Source organism: Rhodnius prolixus, unplaced genomic scaffold (genome assembly GCF_049639745.1).
Source record: "Rhodnius prolixus isolate KJV_2025 unplaced genomic scaffold, Rpr scaffold_6, whole genome shotgun sequence".
In the NCBI taxonomy this organism is placed as follows: domain Eukaryota; kingdom Metazoa; phylum Arthropoda; class Insecta; order Hemiptera; family Reduviidae; genus Rhodnius; species Rhodnius prolixus.
The window spans coordinates 12641982-12658497 of NW_027411634.1; the positions used below are offsets into that span (position 1 = coordinate 12641982).

General features: G+C 35.3%; 1 protein-coding gene across 5 annotated transcripts in view; it reads right to left on the reverse strand.

Annotated features, from left to right (window-relative positions):
• Positions 1-16516, reverse strand: part of LOC141460024 (atrial natriuretic peptide receptor 1) — a 716933-nt gene that overhangs the window by 374894 nt on the left and 325523 nt on the right. For all 5 annotated transcript variants that reach the window (XM_074139630.1, XM_074139629.1, XM_074139631.1 and 2 more), the window contains 2 exons: positions 11011-11167; positions 3045-3277 (listed from right to left, as the gene is read on the reverse strand). In XM_074139630.1, the coding sequence (XP_073995731.1) occupies positions 3045-3277; positions 11011-11167 (390 nt within the window). The remainder of the gene's footprint in view (positions 1-3044; positions 3278-11010; positions 11168-16516) is intronic.

Genomic DNA, 16516 nt, shown 5'->3' on the forward strand with positions numbered 1-16516 from the left:
TGCTATCTCTCTGACTTTGCACGGACTTTCCTCGTATAAGAAGTAATAGGTGCTGGATGTGATTGCTAAATTGAGCATGTTAAAAAAAAACTAAGAGTTAAAAGTGAAGCAATTTTTTTTACCATTTTATCGAGGAAAGACTCAAAATAATGTTCATTAAATACGTAATTGCACATAAAAATAATAAGATGAATGAGAAAATTCTTTCGCGAATAGCCTGGCGTAGAGTCCTAAACCAAAAATAGGAACAAAATTAATGGAATATGGAAATAACATTGAATATAATTCAAGATTACGTACAGTGATAATATTTCAAACAACTACAAAAACAACAATAGACACAACCAATATGTTTGCGGTTTTTCCAAACAAAACAAAAATACAAAAAAAATTAAGCATATTTTACAAATGAAAATAACAGCTGAAAGCAACAAAAATTAAAAAGAAAAAAACCAACTAAAACATGCACATTACCGAAGTGCCAATAATAATATTAATTTTATGATTCTTATTAACTAAATTTAATTTTACCTTGATTTTGCTCACAGCATTCAAAAAATAGTTATTTATTTAACAAGTGTGGAAAATACTTGACACTCGAGTTAAATATTATATTTTTTCTGCAACCATTAGGGTTATTAACTTGAAAAAAACTAAACAGGAATCACTAGAATCCATTTTAAATTTCTATAAGGTAACACTATAACTTTTTTAACTATTATAATTAAAAATATCTAATTATTTATTAAAATATTATTTTTATTTCTACGAGGGTCGTTTGAAAAGTCCGTGCAAAGTCAGAGAGATAGCACTACTGGCGCGTATCGAGGTTATGTTTAGTTAGTAGCATCTCTTGGAAGAACACACTCCAAGTTTCAACCAGATCGGTCTATTTCTTTGTGTTTGGCATTCGTTTGAATCGAGGAAGTCGAGTGATTTTCAAAAAACGGACGAAAAAGAATTTCGTGTGTTGATTAAACACTACTTTACGAAAGGCAAAACGCCTCAGGAGACTAAAGAGAAGCTTGATAAACAATGGTAACTCTGCACCTTCGATTAGAACAGTTTATAAGTGGTTTCAAAATTTTCGGAGTGGCCATATGGGCACAAGTGACGCTGAACGTTCTGGATGTCCTGTTGAGGTTACTACTCCAGAAATCATTGATAAAATCCATGGTATGGTGATGGATGACAGAAGAGTTAAGGTGCGTGAGATTGCTAGTGCTGTGGGCATCTCGAATGAACGGGTACATAATATTTTGCATCAACATTTGGACATGACAAAGCTATCCGCAAGATGGGTGCCGCGATTGCTCACGCTTGACCAAAAACGAAATCGTGTGAAGTGTTGCAAGGACGGTTTGCAGCTGTTCCAGAAGAATCCGCAGGACTTTAAGCGTCGTTTCGTCACTGTGGATGAAACATGGATACATCACTACACTCCTGAGACCAAAGAACAATCTAAACAATGGGTTACCAAGGGGGAATCTGCGCCAAAAAAAGGCGAAGACCGTTCCTTCGGCCGGAAAGATTATGGCGACTGTCTTTTGGGATTCGCAAGGAATAATCCTCATCGACTATCTGGAAAAGAGTAAAACTATTACAGGTGCATATTATTCATCGTTATTGGACCGTTTGAAAACCGAGCTGCAAGAAAAACGCCCATGATTGGCCCACAAAAAAGTCCTTTTCCATCACGACAACGCACCAGCTCACACCTCAGCAGTTGTGGTCGCAAAATTAATGGAAATAGGGTTCTAACTCGTTTCACATCCCCCCTATTCTCCAGACTTGGCTCCCTCGGACTACTATTTGTTCCCCAATATGAAGAAATGGCTGGCGGGAAAAAGATTTTATTCAAACGAGGAGATGATTGCAGAAACGAATGGCTATTTTTCAGACTTGGACAAATCCTATTATTCGGAAGGGATCAACAAACTAGAGCAGCTTTGGACGAAGTGTATAAGTCTTAAAGGAGACTATGTTGAAAAATAAAAAAGGTTTACCCCAAAAAATTAAGTAGTTTTTATTTTTGCACGGACTTTTCAAACGACTCTCGTATATTCCTTTCAATTTTTATTTTATTTTTTTAATATTCGTTTTTTAATTATTTAGTTACGTTAAATATGCTTATTAAAGTTTTACAGAAAATATTTAATAACAAAACTTCTTATATCAAGGAAGCACAATAAAGTTTGTTCACTCACTAGTGAGGAAAGTGACACTAATGGGAATTTTTCCCCACTAGTGAGGTAAAGTTGGGCATTACACAGCTGATTTTAATTGAGTAATGAGAACATTCCTACATGGTTGCAGAAAAATATAATTTTAATCCTTCTAAGTTTAAAAGATGCTTAAAGTTACTGAAAATATTTCGGTTATCCTCTCTCAATCACGACAGATATTTATCTGGGAGAATTATTATAGTTTTACCTTAAATGATTTTATTACCATAACCTTATTACCAATCTTTCCATAGTCATCAACTAAGCAGAACTTTAATTGAGACCTAACTTACCTTAGTAACTTTGGGCTTCCTAAAGATTTAAATGAAAGACTAGTAATTTAATTTGACAAAAATTTCATGATGATATTCCAATGGAGCCAATATTCCATGCATTGATTTTATCGAATATTTTTTTTGAAGTAGGTATCTGACAATTAAAAGCAGTATACTTACAGATCTTTGAACACTTAGACTTCTAATACTTGATTCCATATCCAATTTATATATTCTTTTGTGACCTCCAGATAGTCCAAGGGAAAAACTATTTAGGCTCAAATAGTCCATCTGTCATTATTAACGGAAGTGGCCTACATGTTTACTAGATATAGTAATCGTTAGGTCGGGCCTTAAAGTACATTAAGGGTCAATGAATTACCTTCAATTTTATTTTTAATGGTGTTAATTTAAGAATTTCAAATTCTCATTTAATTTTTTTGCAATGGAAAAGTGGTGGAAATAGAAATACTGAAACGTGTGCACAATATTTAAAACAACTGTTAATATTTTTGAAAAACCATAAATAAACCTACTAACTCACTTCTGGAAGACTTAGAGACGTATTCCAAGTTCTTCCTGTGATCGGCGACTGTTGCTGATTCGTTGAAGCTCTTATGCGCCGAAGATTGACCAAATGCTTTAAACACTGGTCCTAACATGAAATGACACTCTGAATGACCCTTATTTGATAATAGTCCATAATTGAAATATAACAGACCAACCACTGACCAGCCGAAATGGGCCAGTATTGTTTGCAGTGCCTTACTCACAAACCTGTGAACAAAAAATGAAAAAGATTATTATTAAAAGGAAGAGAAATACTGATTTCTTGATGAAGGCTGGCACAAAGATTAAATAAAATAAATGAAAATGCGACCAATCGAATCAGGCAAGTTAAATGACGTATACAGGGTGACCAGAGTTATATGCTCCACCCACTTTTTTTTTAAACCGCGGGAAATTTCGAAAAAATAAAATAAACACATATTTAATCATTTTCAGTCTAGTTTATTTTCAGTGATTGACCCATTTTTTCAAACCCCCGTAACTAGGGGTTATACAGCATCCAACTTTTGTTGATGAGGATTTGAGCTCGTAAAAACAAAACAAAAAAATTGTTTAATCTGTTAGGTTTTTCAAAAGTTATGGTAATTTAAAATATGAAAAACAAATTTCAGTTTATTGTCAAAATTACGTTATTTTTTTTAAAGAATCTGTTCAAACTGGGCTAGGCAAGTCAAAGCTTAGGACTCCCAAGCTCTTTGTAGCAGCACTTACGGTGACAAAGTCCAGATCTAGCCAGGTTAGAATTATTCGACGTTCAGGTTGTTTTTTCTACAAACGTTTGGTGTGGAGTTTTAGGAAATCAACTAATCGGGCCCATACTTCTACAGAGAGGACTTAACTGGTGCAAGGTATCTTAACTTTTTTTAAGAGACATTTTGCTAGACGTGTATTTTCAAAGAAGCCCGGCACATAATGCGAAAGTTGTTCGACGTTACCTGGACAGGAGAATTTCCATGAAAAGAGCTTAGGAACTCATTGGCCGAACCAATGGCCACCTCGATCTCCGAATTTAATCCCAATGGACTATTTTTTTTGTGGGGCCATCCAATAAAATAAAGTGTACAGTAACCTTAATCCCGTGGCTTCAGTCGAAGTTCTGGAACGTCAAATAACTCTAGATCTTGAAGATCTTTCTAGATCTTGACTTCGCCGCCATAAGTGCTGCTGCTACAAGCAAAGCGTGGGAGTCCAGAGTTTTGGCTTGCCTATCCGTTGATGGTGCCCAGTTTGAACAGATTCTTTAAAAAAGTAACGTAATTTTAACAATAAACTAAAATTTGTTTTTCATATTTTAAATTACCATAACTTTTGAAAAACCTAACCGATTTCAAAAAAATTTTTGTTGTTGTTTTTAAGAGATCAAATACTACAAAAATATGCAACAAAAAATATAACGTTCCATTTGAAAAAACAAAGTTGGATGCTGTATCTCGAGATATAAGGGTTTAAAAAAATGGGTCAATCACTGAACATAAACTAGACTAAAAATGAGTAAATACGTGCTTTTAATTTTTTCGAAATTTCCCGCCGTCTCCCTGTCACCCTGTATAAGTCAAGGTTGAACATCAACGAACTCTGCACGGAAGATAGTATAGGAAATCGGAAAATTATGTCTTCAAGGAAGTCATCTTAATTATTGTAGGACTCATCTTCTCAAAAATCAAAAGAACGCAATGTAAGAATGGTTGCAGATTATACTCTCGCCGCAGAAGTTCAGGTAACTGCCACCAATTCAAAATAAGGTGCATACTTGCATCATATCTGCATACAGGAAATGTACAGCAGTTGCATTTTTGCAAGATTTGCAAGTTTGTTGCAAGCTGTCTTGGCAGTTTGATTCACTAATTTTCTCGGACCATAAGATTAGGTAGTATATCTGTAGATGATTGGTGATCAGTAGAAAATAAAATAACTTTACTTCATACACCGAACCGAATCTCGCTAATAAAATCTCTGAAACTTGCAATTAAGTTATCCAAGTGAAACGAATAGAGAATTCGAAAGTTATAAAATCCATAAGAGAGTTCATTATGATTTGATTCACTTAAGAGACAACTTCGTTTCTAAACTAATTCTCCAAATGATGCTGTGCAATTCTTGGGCTCTCACTTTGTGGTTGAATTTATAACTTTCATGAACATGTATCGAGCAATTTTTAACAAATATTAATAAAGTTCTTTTATGTTTTTTCATCATGAAAATTAAATAAATAATGCTGATCACAGATACCCATGGAAGTCCTTATCCGAATGTATATAAATATGCTTTTTACACTATAATAAAATTTTAAAAAAACAACAATTAAAGTTTTCTAATAATTTACTAGAAGAATTGTAAAGTTTTTGGGTACATTTTTTACTAAATTCCAATTCTATTGAAGGTAAAATGGCTTAACTCTTCTAACATCTGCATAGAAACAAGAATCCATTTAAGTTCGCACTATAAAAATAATAATAATAATAATAATAATAATGTTGGACGTAAGTTTACATTAAGATTTGATGCTGTGGGGTTGAATCTCAAGATGGAACACATCCCTGTCTGTTTGATTAGACGTATGAGACATGTGGGGAAACTTGAAGGCTCGTTTTTATTGCAGTTTATTTGAAATATTCGTTTGATGCCGTGTCTTCTTCTTTCCTTCAAATCTACGGCAGGCTAGCCGTTGAAAGGCTTGAGAGTTATGTGTATTTCAGTTATTAACTCAGTCTGCTTCAGCCCTTCAACAAGCCGGCGATCCTCCCAGCTTCACAGCCTTTTTGGGAGTAATGCCGTGGTAAAGTAGAGTAGCTGATGAACTTATTTGCCTCTGTTCTCAGGTTTTTCACCCAACGATGGCTACATTGTTACTGTGCTATTCCAACGTATTGTTCGTGTATTATTCCAACTTCTCTTTTCGCGGTAAATGGCTCAGATAGCCTTTTCCTTATTATTTTTGTCTAGAACGCCTGGACTATCAGACAATATGCACTAATACTGATCAGATCATCCATCCAGATAGTCTCACCCTTTCTTGAAAATCTTCTCAGTCTTAACCACCAGTGGAGCCCCTAGTAGAACCACTTGGATATCTAAGAAAATTACGACTACTGAGAATGATTAACCTTTCTCTTGTGATCTCAGAAGAACAAATGAATTACAACTAGCTCGGTCTGAAAATCCACTTTTCAGGGGCTTACCGAGACTCACATATCAGGTTAGCGCCGTTCACACCGGCTCTCCTATCTTCCGTTTTGGAGCAGTCCGAAATCCACTAAGAGTCAGAAGTTTAAAGTAATTACTTTATGGGTAACTCTCAATTATTAATTAATCTTCACTTTAAGGCTTGAACAAATCATGTAGTTGCCAAAATTATATTGTGAACTAATTAAAAAAAGAAAGATTAAATTCTAAGGACATCAGAGTAATTACAATTCTTTGGCCGGGCTATAGTTGATCATTTTGATTAAAAATGAATAAATAACTGCAGTATCACACTCTGTTGATGGTCCAAAATGAAAAATAACCAGCGTATCTCAATCTCATTGCTTAAAAAATAAATTTTATCTTTTCACAACAAACTAATAAAATATTTATTGAATGAATTCCACTCTTAAAAATTTTTTAAAACATGACAAGCTGGAGTTAAAGCTAACTAAGTTACTGAGGTGCTTCTATTAATGAGAATGTTTAGCAATTAAGATCTGTTAGCAAGTTAAACTTCGACATGTTAAAACTTTACAGAATCATTCAGTTTGTTCAATTAATCATTTTTGTGGATTAATTTTGTTTCTTTTATCTTTAAATTCTTCACACACGTCTTAAACGAACTGAAGTTAACAGACGTAATGGACTACTTAAAAGACTACTAGACCAACGTTCAAAACTTTCACTTAATAACAAACGACTGATTTACAATTCTATACTAAAACCCGCCTGAACATACGGTATTGAGCTGTGGGGTTCAACGAAACGCTCCAATCTTCAACGAATTCAATCGCTTCAGTCCAAAATTCTCCTCACTATCGGTAACGCTCCATTTTACGTTTCAAATCTAATCATCCACAGAGACCTGGAAATTCCATTTGTTGGTCAGGTTGCACGAACTCGCTATAAAAGTTTTCATCAGAACTTGCACTCTTATTCCAATCCTCTTGTCCGCCATTTATCATCTCATCATTATCCAGATCATCCTCCCAGATGATTAAAACGTCAGTGGCCTCGCGATTTTCTCTCTTCTGAAGTGATTAGCTAACCCTGGAGACGACGTAGGAAGAGTTATCTCTGGGTAACTTCTCCCCTCAATTAGTGAGTCTGTAGTGGTGTCAGTTATTGTCATTGTTACTTATGGCGTCTTTAAAATCTTTAAATTAGTTTAAATTCACACAAGAAATAAACTGCTTCTGGTATTATTTTTATTTAAAATAAGATTTAGCGCTAATGTTTATGACATTAATTATTTTAAAGATGATTTCTTCTAGATTCTATTAGCGTTTTGTTGGTCGTCATTTTTTTTAAATCCGAGTTTTTTTGGCCGAAGGATACGGATAATATCATCGATGGCAGATATAATAAAGAGAGGATTACATAATCCAAGTGGAGTTTTGATTGAATTTCGATTAAAAGGTTATAATATTTTGCACACAATCCCTAGGGTTGTTGATGTTGAATCCTTAGTTTCGTTACATGTTGTAGCGTAGAAAGCCATAACAGCATTTTCTTTGCTGTTATTTTTGTTTTTCCTTTCACCAAATGGTTTACTAGTGAGCGATCAATTTCTACAGAGTCGGGTTCTTTACTTGATTTTCTGTACGAAATATTTTTTTTTTTAGTTCGATCTGATCTAATCGTGCAGTCCAGATAACATGTTCCTACCTGTTGGATAATTTGTTATTTTGTTTGTGTTATTTATTGGTAGCTTATTTATTTAGAATTTTGTTAAGCAGGTATGAAGTCCAAGGAAAGTCAGTTATGCTGTTCAATGGAAGGTTTCGTGCTTTTGTATTTTGGTCTCAAAAAAAGTGAGGCGAACTTTAGTTTAATTTAAGTAACACATCTAGAAAAGGCGGCCAATTAATTGAATGTTCTTTCCATTGAAAATGACCTGAAATGCTGGCATACTTTAAATTAAAGTATAAATAATAAACCTAAAGTATAGAATTAAGAACAAAAATGAGAACATTAATTGATCTAAACTGGTAACTAGATATAAAGCAGTGGCGTTTTTTTTTTTAATTATTAATAAAATTAATAAACATGTGAATATATATTTAAACAAATTCTAAATTCTACATGTGCGGTCTATAAGTCAAAACCAGCGTTGAAAAACTGAAATAATTAGCATGGTTATTTCATACAGTTAATTGAAATATAATGGTTTTTTTAAAAGCACGAACACCAGACATGAATGTTAATGTTTTTATTCATTAACCAACGTAATTGAAGTAAATCTCTCATCAGAGCTAAGTGAAATGTAATAGATAAAAGAAAAATGGGGGGGGGAAAAAAAATAATTATAATAAATAATGTACCAACGTTGCTTTTTTCTTTAAAGCATCAGGAAATAGTTTCTAATATGTAAAAGTCAGGGATATATGCTGGAAAAGAAATAGCTAAATAATTTTTTACAAAAATATAGAAAGAATAGAAAAATTAATGGGAAGGTAAGAGAACGCGATAATGGCGGACGCAGGAAGAGAAAAATGTAGAAAGGCAAAAGGATCTGTGTAAAAGATATTTGGGGAAATTTATAGAAAAGGAGTCAAGAGAAAATCAAATGTTTTATAAAAAGGTGAAGGCCGAATAAAGGAGGAGAACGGAAATGCAGATAATATTGCGAAGATGGAAGGTCACTATTTTAAGGAATTGTTTGTTAGTAATTGATTGATAGTGTTACAATATACAGGGGCAAGGCATGCTCGAGGGCATGTCTCGAGGATGAACCAACGGAAAGAGGAGGAGAAATGAGAGCAATTGAAGTTACAGATATGTGGTCTGAAAATATTCATTTAGGATTTATAATTTGTTTTAAAAAATATTTTGTAATTTACAATCTCTATAAATACGAGTGTCGTTTGAAAAGTCCGTGCAAAAAAAAAACTACTTAATTTTTTGGGGTAAACCTTTTTTATTTTTCAACATAGTCTCCTTTTACGCTTATACACTTCGTCCAACGCTGCTCTAGTTTGTTGATCCCTTCCGAATAATAGGATTTGTCCAAGTCTGAAAAATAGCCATTCGTTTCTGCAATCACCTCCTCGTTTGAATAAAATCTTTTTCCCGCCAGCCATTTCTTCATATTGGGGAACAAATAGTAGTCCGAGGGAGCCAAGTCTGGAGAATAGGGGGGATGTGAAACGAGTTGGAACCATATTTCCATTAATTTTGCGACCACAACTGCTGAGGTGTGAGCTGGTGCGTTGTCGTGATGGAAAAGGACTTTTTTGTGGGCCAATCGTGGGCGTTTTTCTTGCAGCTCGGTTTTCAAATGGTCCAATAACGATGAATAATATGCACCTGTAATAGTTTTACCCTTTTCCAGATAGTCGATGAGGATTATTCATTGCGAATCCCAAAAGACAGTCGCCATAATCTTTCCGGCCGAAGGAACGGTCTTCGCCTTTTTTGGCGCAGATTCCCCCTTTGGTAACCCATTGTTTAGATTGTTCTTTGGTCTCAGGAGTGTAGTGATGTATCCATGTTTCATCCACAGTGACGAAACGACGTTTAAAGTCCTGCGGATTCTTCTGGAACAGCTGCAAACCGTCCTTGCAACACCACACGATTTCGTTTTTGGTCAAGCGTGAGCAATCGCGGCACCCATCTTGCGGATAGCTTTGTCATGTCCAAATGTTGATGCAAAATATTATGTACCCGTTCATTCGAGATGCCCACAGCACTAGCAATCTCACGCACCTTCACTCTTCTGTCATCCATCACCATATCATGGATTTTATCAATGATTTCTGGAGTAGTAACCTCAACAGGGCGTCCAGAACGTTCAGCGTCACTTGTGCCCATATGGCCACTCCGAAAATTTTGAAACCACTTATAAACTGTTCTAATCGAAGGTGCAGAGTCACCATAATGTTTATCAAGCTTCTCTTTAGTCTCCTGAGGCGTTTTGCCTTTCATAAAGTAGTGTTTAATCAACACACGAAATTCTTTTTCGTCCATTTTTTGAAAATCACTCGACTTCCTCGATTGAAACGAATGCCAAACACAAAGAAATAGACCGATCTGGCTGAAACTTGGTGTTTGTTCTTCCAAGAGATGCTACTAACTAAACATAACCTCGATACGCACCAGTGGTGCTATCTCTCTGACTTTGCACGGACTTTTCAATCGACCCTCGTATATACAATAAGTAAATGGAATGTAAATAAGATGAATTGGTGCGGGAAGAGCAGGAGGAGAGAAACTACCCAGCGGTAGCACTCTCTATAGGAGAGAGGAGAATGTGAGGAGGAGAGTGTGAGGAGGAGAGAGGAGAATGTGAGGAGGAGAGTGTGAGGAGGAGAGAGGAGAGATAGGAGAATAATGACGTTTAGTTCTTCAGACAGTAAGGAAGTCGCGGGGCCACTGGCGATTCAGTCGGCGAGGAGGATTGTTAGGGATGTCAGAGGAGGTGAGAGACTGTACAAGAGGATTAAAGCTAGTAGAGAGAGCAGTAAGGAATTTTAGATATTTAGTTGGTGAAGAAGGTGATAACTTTTTTTACGTAGGTGGCGGAGAATTTCAAAGGTGATGAGGTCGTATCCTGGAGACTTTCTAGATGGAAGTTTCTTGATAGTGTATTTAACGTCTGCAGGAGTAAAGGTGGTAGTGAGAGAGGAAGTGGAACGTCCAGAACAGGATTTATAAATTAGAATTTGCCTACGTGAATGTAATTAAGTAGAATTAGAACTACAGTACTTAAAATTAAAGTAATACATTGAGATTTAAAAAAGAATTTCACTCACCTGTACGATCCCATTAGTCTGGTTAATGTCTTATAGTCTTGTTTAAAGACAAACAAATCAGCCTGACCACCTGCTGTTAATACTGGAATCTTCCATTCTCCGGAATATCTACAAACTGGTGCTATTACATAATCACAAACTGGGCCAAGAAAAGCATCTAGAACAATAAACAAAACGAGAAAAGATTTTAGAATTAAATTACAACTTTTTTTTATTTTTTTTTTTGTTAGAATAATCAACTGAACGCAGTTATAATGTTTTGGAGCTTCTGCATTTTAAATAAAACAGAAATAGGTGTGAACACAAACGATTTCTATTACATTTTTAACGGTTTAGTTGGTCGTAGCGGCAATAAACACAATTTGGATTAGAATTTAATTTTTTGACGTAATATTAATTGAAAGTGGAGGTCTGGTAAAAGTTTGGCTAATATTTATGAAAGGAAATGAACTACGTAACGATTCCTATAAGTTCAAAAGTATGATATAAACGCTAGTAGTGTTTTAGTTAGCAATTAAGGGAAATAAGGCACCAAAATAATTTTTTTTTGCGTTTATTGTGCTACATTCAGCGCCTTAGCGCTACGAGGGTCGTTTAAAAAGTCCGTGCTAAGTCAGAGAGATAGCACCACTGGCGCGTATCGAGGTTATGTTTAGTTAGTAGCATCTCTTGGAAGAACACACACACCAAGTTTCAGCCAGATCGGTCTATTTCTTTGTGTTTGGCATTCGTTTGAATCGAGGAAGTCAAGTGATTTTCAAAAAATGGACGAAAAAGAATTTCGTGTGTTGATTAAACACTACTTTATGAAAGGCAAAACGCCTCAAGAGACTAAAGAGAAGCTTGATAAACATTATGGTGACTCTGCACTTTGACCAAAAACGAAATCGTGTGAAGTGTTGCAAGGACGGGTTGCAGCTGTTCCAGAAGAATCCGCAGGACTTTAAGCGTCGTTTCGTCATTGTGGATGAAACATGGATACATCACTACACTCCTGAGACCAAGGAACAATCTAAACAATGGGTTACCAAGGGGGAATCTGCGCCAAAAAAGGCGAAGACCGTTCCTTCGGCCGGAAAGATTATGGCGACTGTCTTTTGGGATTCGCAAGGAATAATCCTCATCGACTATCTGGAAAAGGGTAAAACTATTACAGGTGCATCGTATACTCGTAAGTAACAATGATACAATAGAGTAATAAATGATAAGGTGGAGAAGTTACCCAGTGGTAACACTTCAAAACATTATGGTTAGTCACCCTCTTCACTTGAGAAGAGATCACAAGGCCACTGTCTCTTAAAGCGTCTTGCCCGGGTTGTCAGAAAAGGACATGTTAAGGTCAGTGTGTATAGTCAGGTTGGAGACATAAAATGGAGCGTTTACGATAGTTCGAAGTATTTTAGATTGTAGCGATTGAATCCTTTGGAGATTGGAGCGTTTGGGTGAACCCCACAGCTCTATTCTATAAGCCCAGATGGGTTTCAAAATAGAAGTATAAATCAGTCTTTTGATGTCCAGAGAGAGTTTTGATCTTTCGTCTGAGAGTCTTTTAAGTAGTCGATAGCGTCTGTTTAGTTCTGTTCTTTCAAGTCTAGTGCGGGGGTTCCAAGAAAATCTTCGGTCTAAGTAAAGCCCAAGGTAGCGGGCAACGTTTACTACTGGTATTATTATTAAAATTAGGGTGTAGAAGACTGGAGGAAGAGTAATGCGACTAAGAGTGAAGGTGATGTTTTGCGACTTAGTTTCATTAAGCTTTATAGCCAATCTCTTGAACCATTGCTCTAATGAGGAAAGATGTGATTGCAGTTTTCTGTGAGCTATTACAGGATCATGATTAGTAGACAGTAAGGCGGTGTCGTCTGCGTATGTGAGAAGTGTGGTGTTAGGATCTGTTGGTATGTCTTGAAGTGTAAATGGAGTAGAGAATAGGACCCAGAATGCTGCCCTATGGAACTCCAGCGTCGATATGTTTAAGTGGGGAGAAAGAAGATCCTATTTGCACTCGGAAGTATCTGTCGGACAAGTAAGGAAATAAAAAATTAAGATCAAAAAATAGCATAGCGACAAAGTTTAATAAACACAAATAGTAAGATGAATTACGATACTGAGTTTAAGCCTATAATTCCTTAACTAAGACTTGGATTTTAAATAATAAGTTAAATGAGAAAGTTAAATCAACTAAATCACCATTTAATCAACGCCGATGCGTCTTCCAAGAGAGGAATCCAGCTAATTTGCAGTAATATCCAAGCAAGGGTAAGCGGCTTTGAAGTAAACCATTTTATTGAAATAAAATTAACTGCTTTTTACTTATAATCCATTATAATTATAAATTTAAGTTCAAAGTCAAAGATCTGTTTAAAATTATTACTTTCTAAAAGTTACAGAACTTTAATCACAGATGAAATATAAATTAATATCAGAATGTTGAATAGCATTAACAAAACTCTTTTAGTTTAGTAATGTCTGTTATTACATTTAAAGAGAAAGTTGTAAGAGGCCTACAATTATTCAGTTTTTGGCTGTAACTAGTTTTGACTTCAATGCGAGAAAAGTCTCGGTAATTATTATCCTAAAAATACCTTAAAATAAACGTTTGATCATGGTTTTAAAATTAACAAAGTTAATTACAACCAAAAACTGCTTTATTTGGGTACTTATTATTTTCACTAAAATTTGCTAAATAATGGAGTCAGCTTGATGGCCCCTTTAATGGATATATTTAAACAAAAAAATAAGGAAATATTACCCTTATTAGGGTAATAAAAGTCAGTAACAAAGGTAAAATGATAGGGCCATCTCCTCTTTCTTTTATTGCGTCATAAAGGAAGAATGATATCATTTTACTTTCCCTCTATTTTATTTTATTGTGGAAGGTGTTGTTGGTAATTACATCTTAATTTCTAATGGAAAAACGGGAAATCCTAACAATTTACAAGGAGAGTGATGATTGGTTAACGTCCAAAATTTAACTAAGTTGATTTAATGGAAAAGTTTTTGGGGTAAAATATATGAAATGAACTGCCTTAACAGATTTTAGTTTCCCAATATTTCAACCACAATTCTCTTTGATTCTTCTTGAATTCGAGGTGTAGCTATTAAAAAAAGAGACTGATGCTGCTACAGAAGAACTATGCATGCGCCAAATCCTAACGACCGACAGCTGTGCTCCGTAAAGCCTTCTCTCTTTCGATTGCAGCGTCTCACGTGTTTGTAGAGAAATCTGTCTGACCGAAACCGTCGTTTTGTGTAAGAGTTGTTAGTTTCGTTTTGCCGAAAACATGATACTACACATGTAGTAGAGTAACGAATTGTCGTGAAATTTCACATGAAATTTGGTGAAACCGCTACTGAAACTTATCTTTTATTAAAAGAAGTTTATGGCGATGAATATTAATCACGTGCGCGAGTTTTTAAGTGATTCAAGCGTTTCCAAGATGGCCGAGAAGACTTCGGAGATGATGACCGCTCGGATCACCCTTCCAGGTCCAAAACGGATGAAAAAAATCGATTATAATTAATCAACATTACTACCGTGAGGTGCTTGCTCAACTCCGTGGGAGAGTAAGGAAAAAACGGCCCGATCTGTGGAAGAACAAGTCATGGGGTTCTCCATCAAGACAACGCGCCAGCTCACACTGCATTGTGTGACGTTTCTAGCCAAGTACAACATCCCAGTTTTAGGCCATCCGCTTTATTCGCCTGACCTGGCCCCTATGTCACTTTTATCTGTTCCCCAAAGTCAAATCTGCATTAAAAAGGAACACGTTTTCAGTCCGTTGAAGCTGTGAAAGAAAAAGCAGCACGCGCCACCGCAGGAGCTCACAGAAAAAGACTTCCAGCACTGTTTCGAACAATGGTAAATCCGCATGGAGCGTTGTAGGGATAGGGGAGAGATGTATATTGAAGGTGATAATAACTAAATATGTATAAATTTAAAATAAAATGTTTTACAGCAATAGTCTCGTTATTTAATAGCCACACCTCGTATATGTTGACTTTCTAAATGACGATTTTATGTGGGGGAAACTTCCAAAGATATCCTGATTCCTAATAAACTACTAATAAACCAATAAACTTTGGGCCGATCAGTGGAGCTTATCTATCGCCACTTGAAGATCCACCTTTACTAACAGTAAAGCAACTTCGGCGTATTTGTTATTTCTAAGTCCTAAACTCCTGCTGTCTTCCCAGGTCTATCCAATATTCAATGCATATCAAAATTTATATTGATAGTTGATAAGACCAGTCTCTAAACTAAAATATCCATCCTTTAGTGAACATTTTAAGTTACTTTAAGGTATTATTTGGATAAATTAAAACTCCAAATTAAAATTGATGCGACGAAATATAATATTTTCTAACTCATAACTAATATAGAAGGCATTAATTGCCTATATCAGGGGTGGCCAACTTTTCTGTATATAAGATCTACTTTTTACCTTAAAAGTGTGTCGCGATCAACTTGTTGTCATAGGCGTAGTCTAAGGGTGAAGAAGGGGTGTGAATTGCATACTATGTTTATATATTGTTTCAGTATAAGGTGCATTCCAGCGAGGTATGGGTTGATAAGTAAAATATATTGTTTTTTTAAATCACTTATTAAGTTTTCGAGATACAGGCTCACGAAGAAAATAAATTTCCAGACCAAACTTTTGGTGGCAGCATTCCCCGTACATGCGGTACCTAAAAAATTCTATTTTCCGACACTTTTCCAAGATGGCTTTTTACTAACTTAAAATGCAATTTAATTTTTTTAATCAACTGCAATGTATAAGTTGTTGTACTATTTGTTCGTAAATATGAAAAAGTTGTTATAAAAATGCGCAGTATGGCTGATAATTTGATTTCAATATTTCACTTTCGGGTTTTTTTTTGGGCCAGGAAAATTTATTATGAAAGAATAATATGACTTACTTTTTGCTAATCTATCAATAGCTCGCTGAGTTCACCTCGTACTGAAATATAGCTATACGGCTCATCAACAATAATAATTATTTAAAGGGCCAAAAAACTCACATCCTGGGGAATTAAAAGAACATGGATAATTATTAACAATATGTCTTCTAACAGTAACTTCTACAATCGCTTTAAAGTCCATGGTAGACGGAATTCTACCCCAGACATTGCGAGCTATAGACGATCGACCAAAACTGGCCTTGCGATCGACTTGTTGGCCACCCCTGGCCTATATTAAAGAATCTATGTTATATAGAATGTTTCTAGTAGCGAATTTCAATTATTAAATATTATTACCAACCCATGTCTTGGATGTAGCTTTGATTATTATTATTATTATCATCTTTTCTTTAGAGCCCGATTCTCATTTCTTAAATGGTAAAGATTTGTATTTATTTATCTATTTTTTATAGTATTATGAGCTTTGAAAATTTTTTTTCCTTTAAAATGTCAGCCACAATTTCCTGACAAACGATTGTTATTCATGTCAGTATTCATACAATTCAAATGTGTAATTTTTTTCCTTTGTAAATATGATAATAACAAT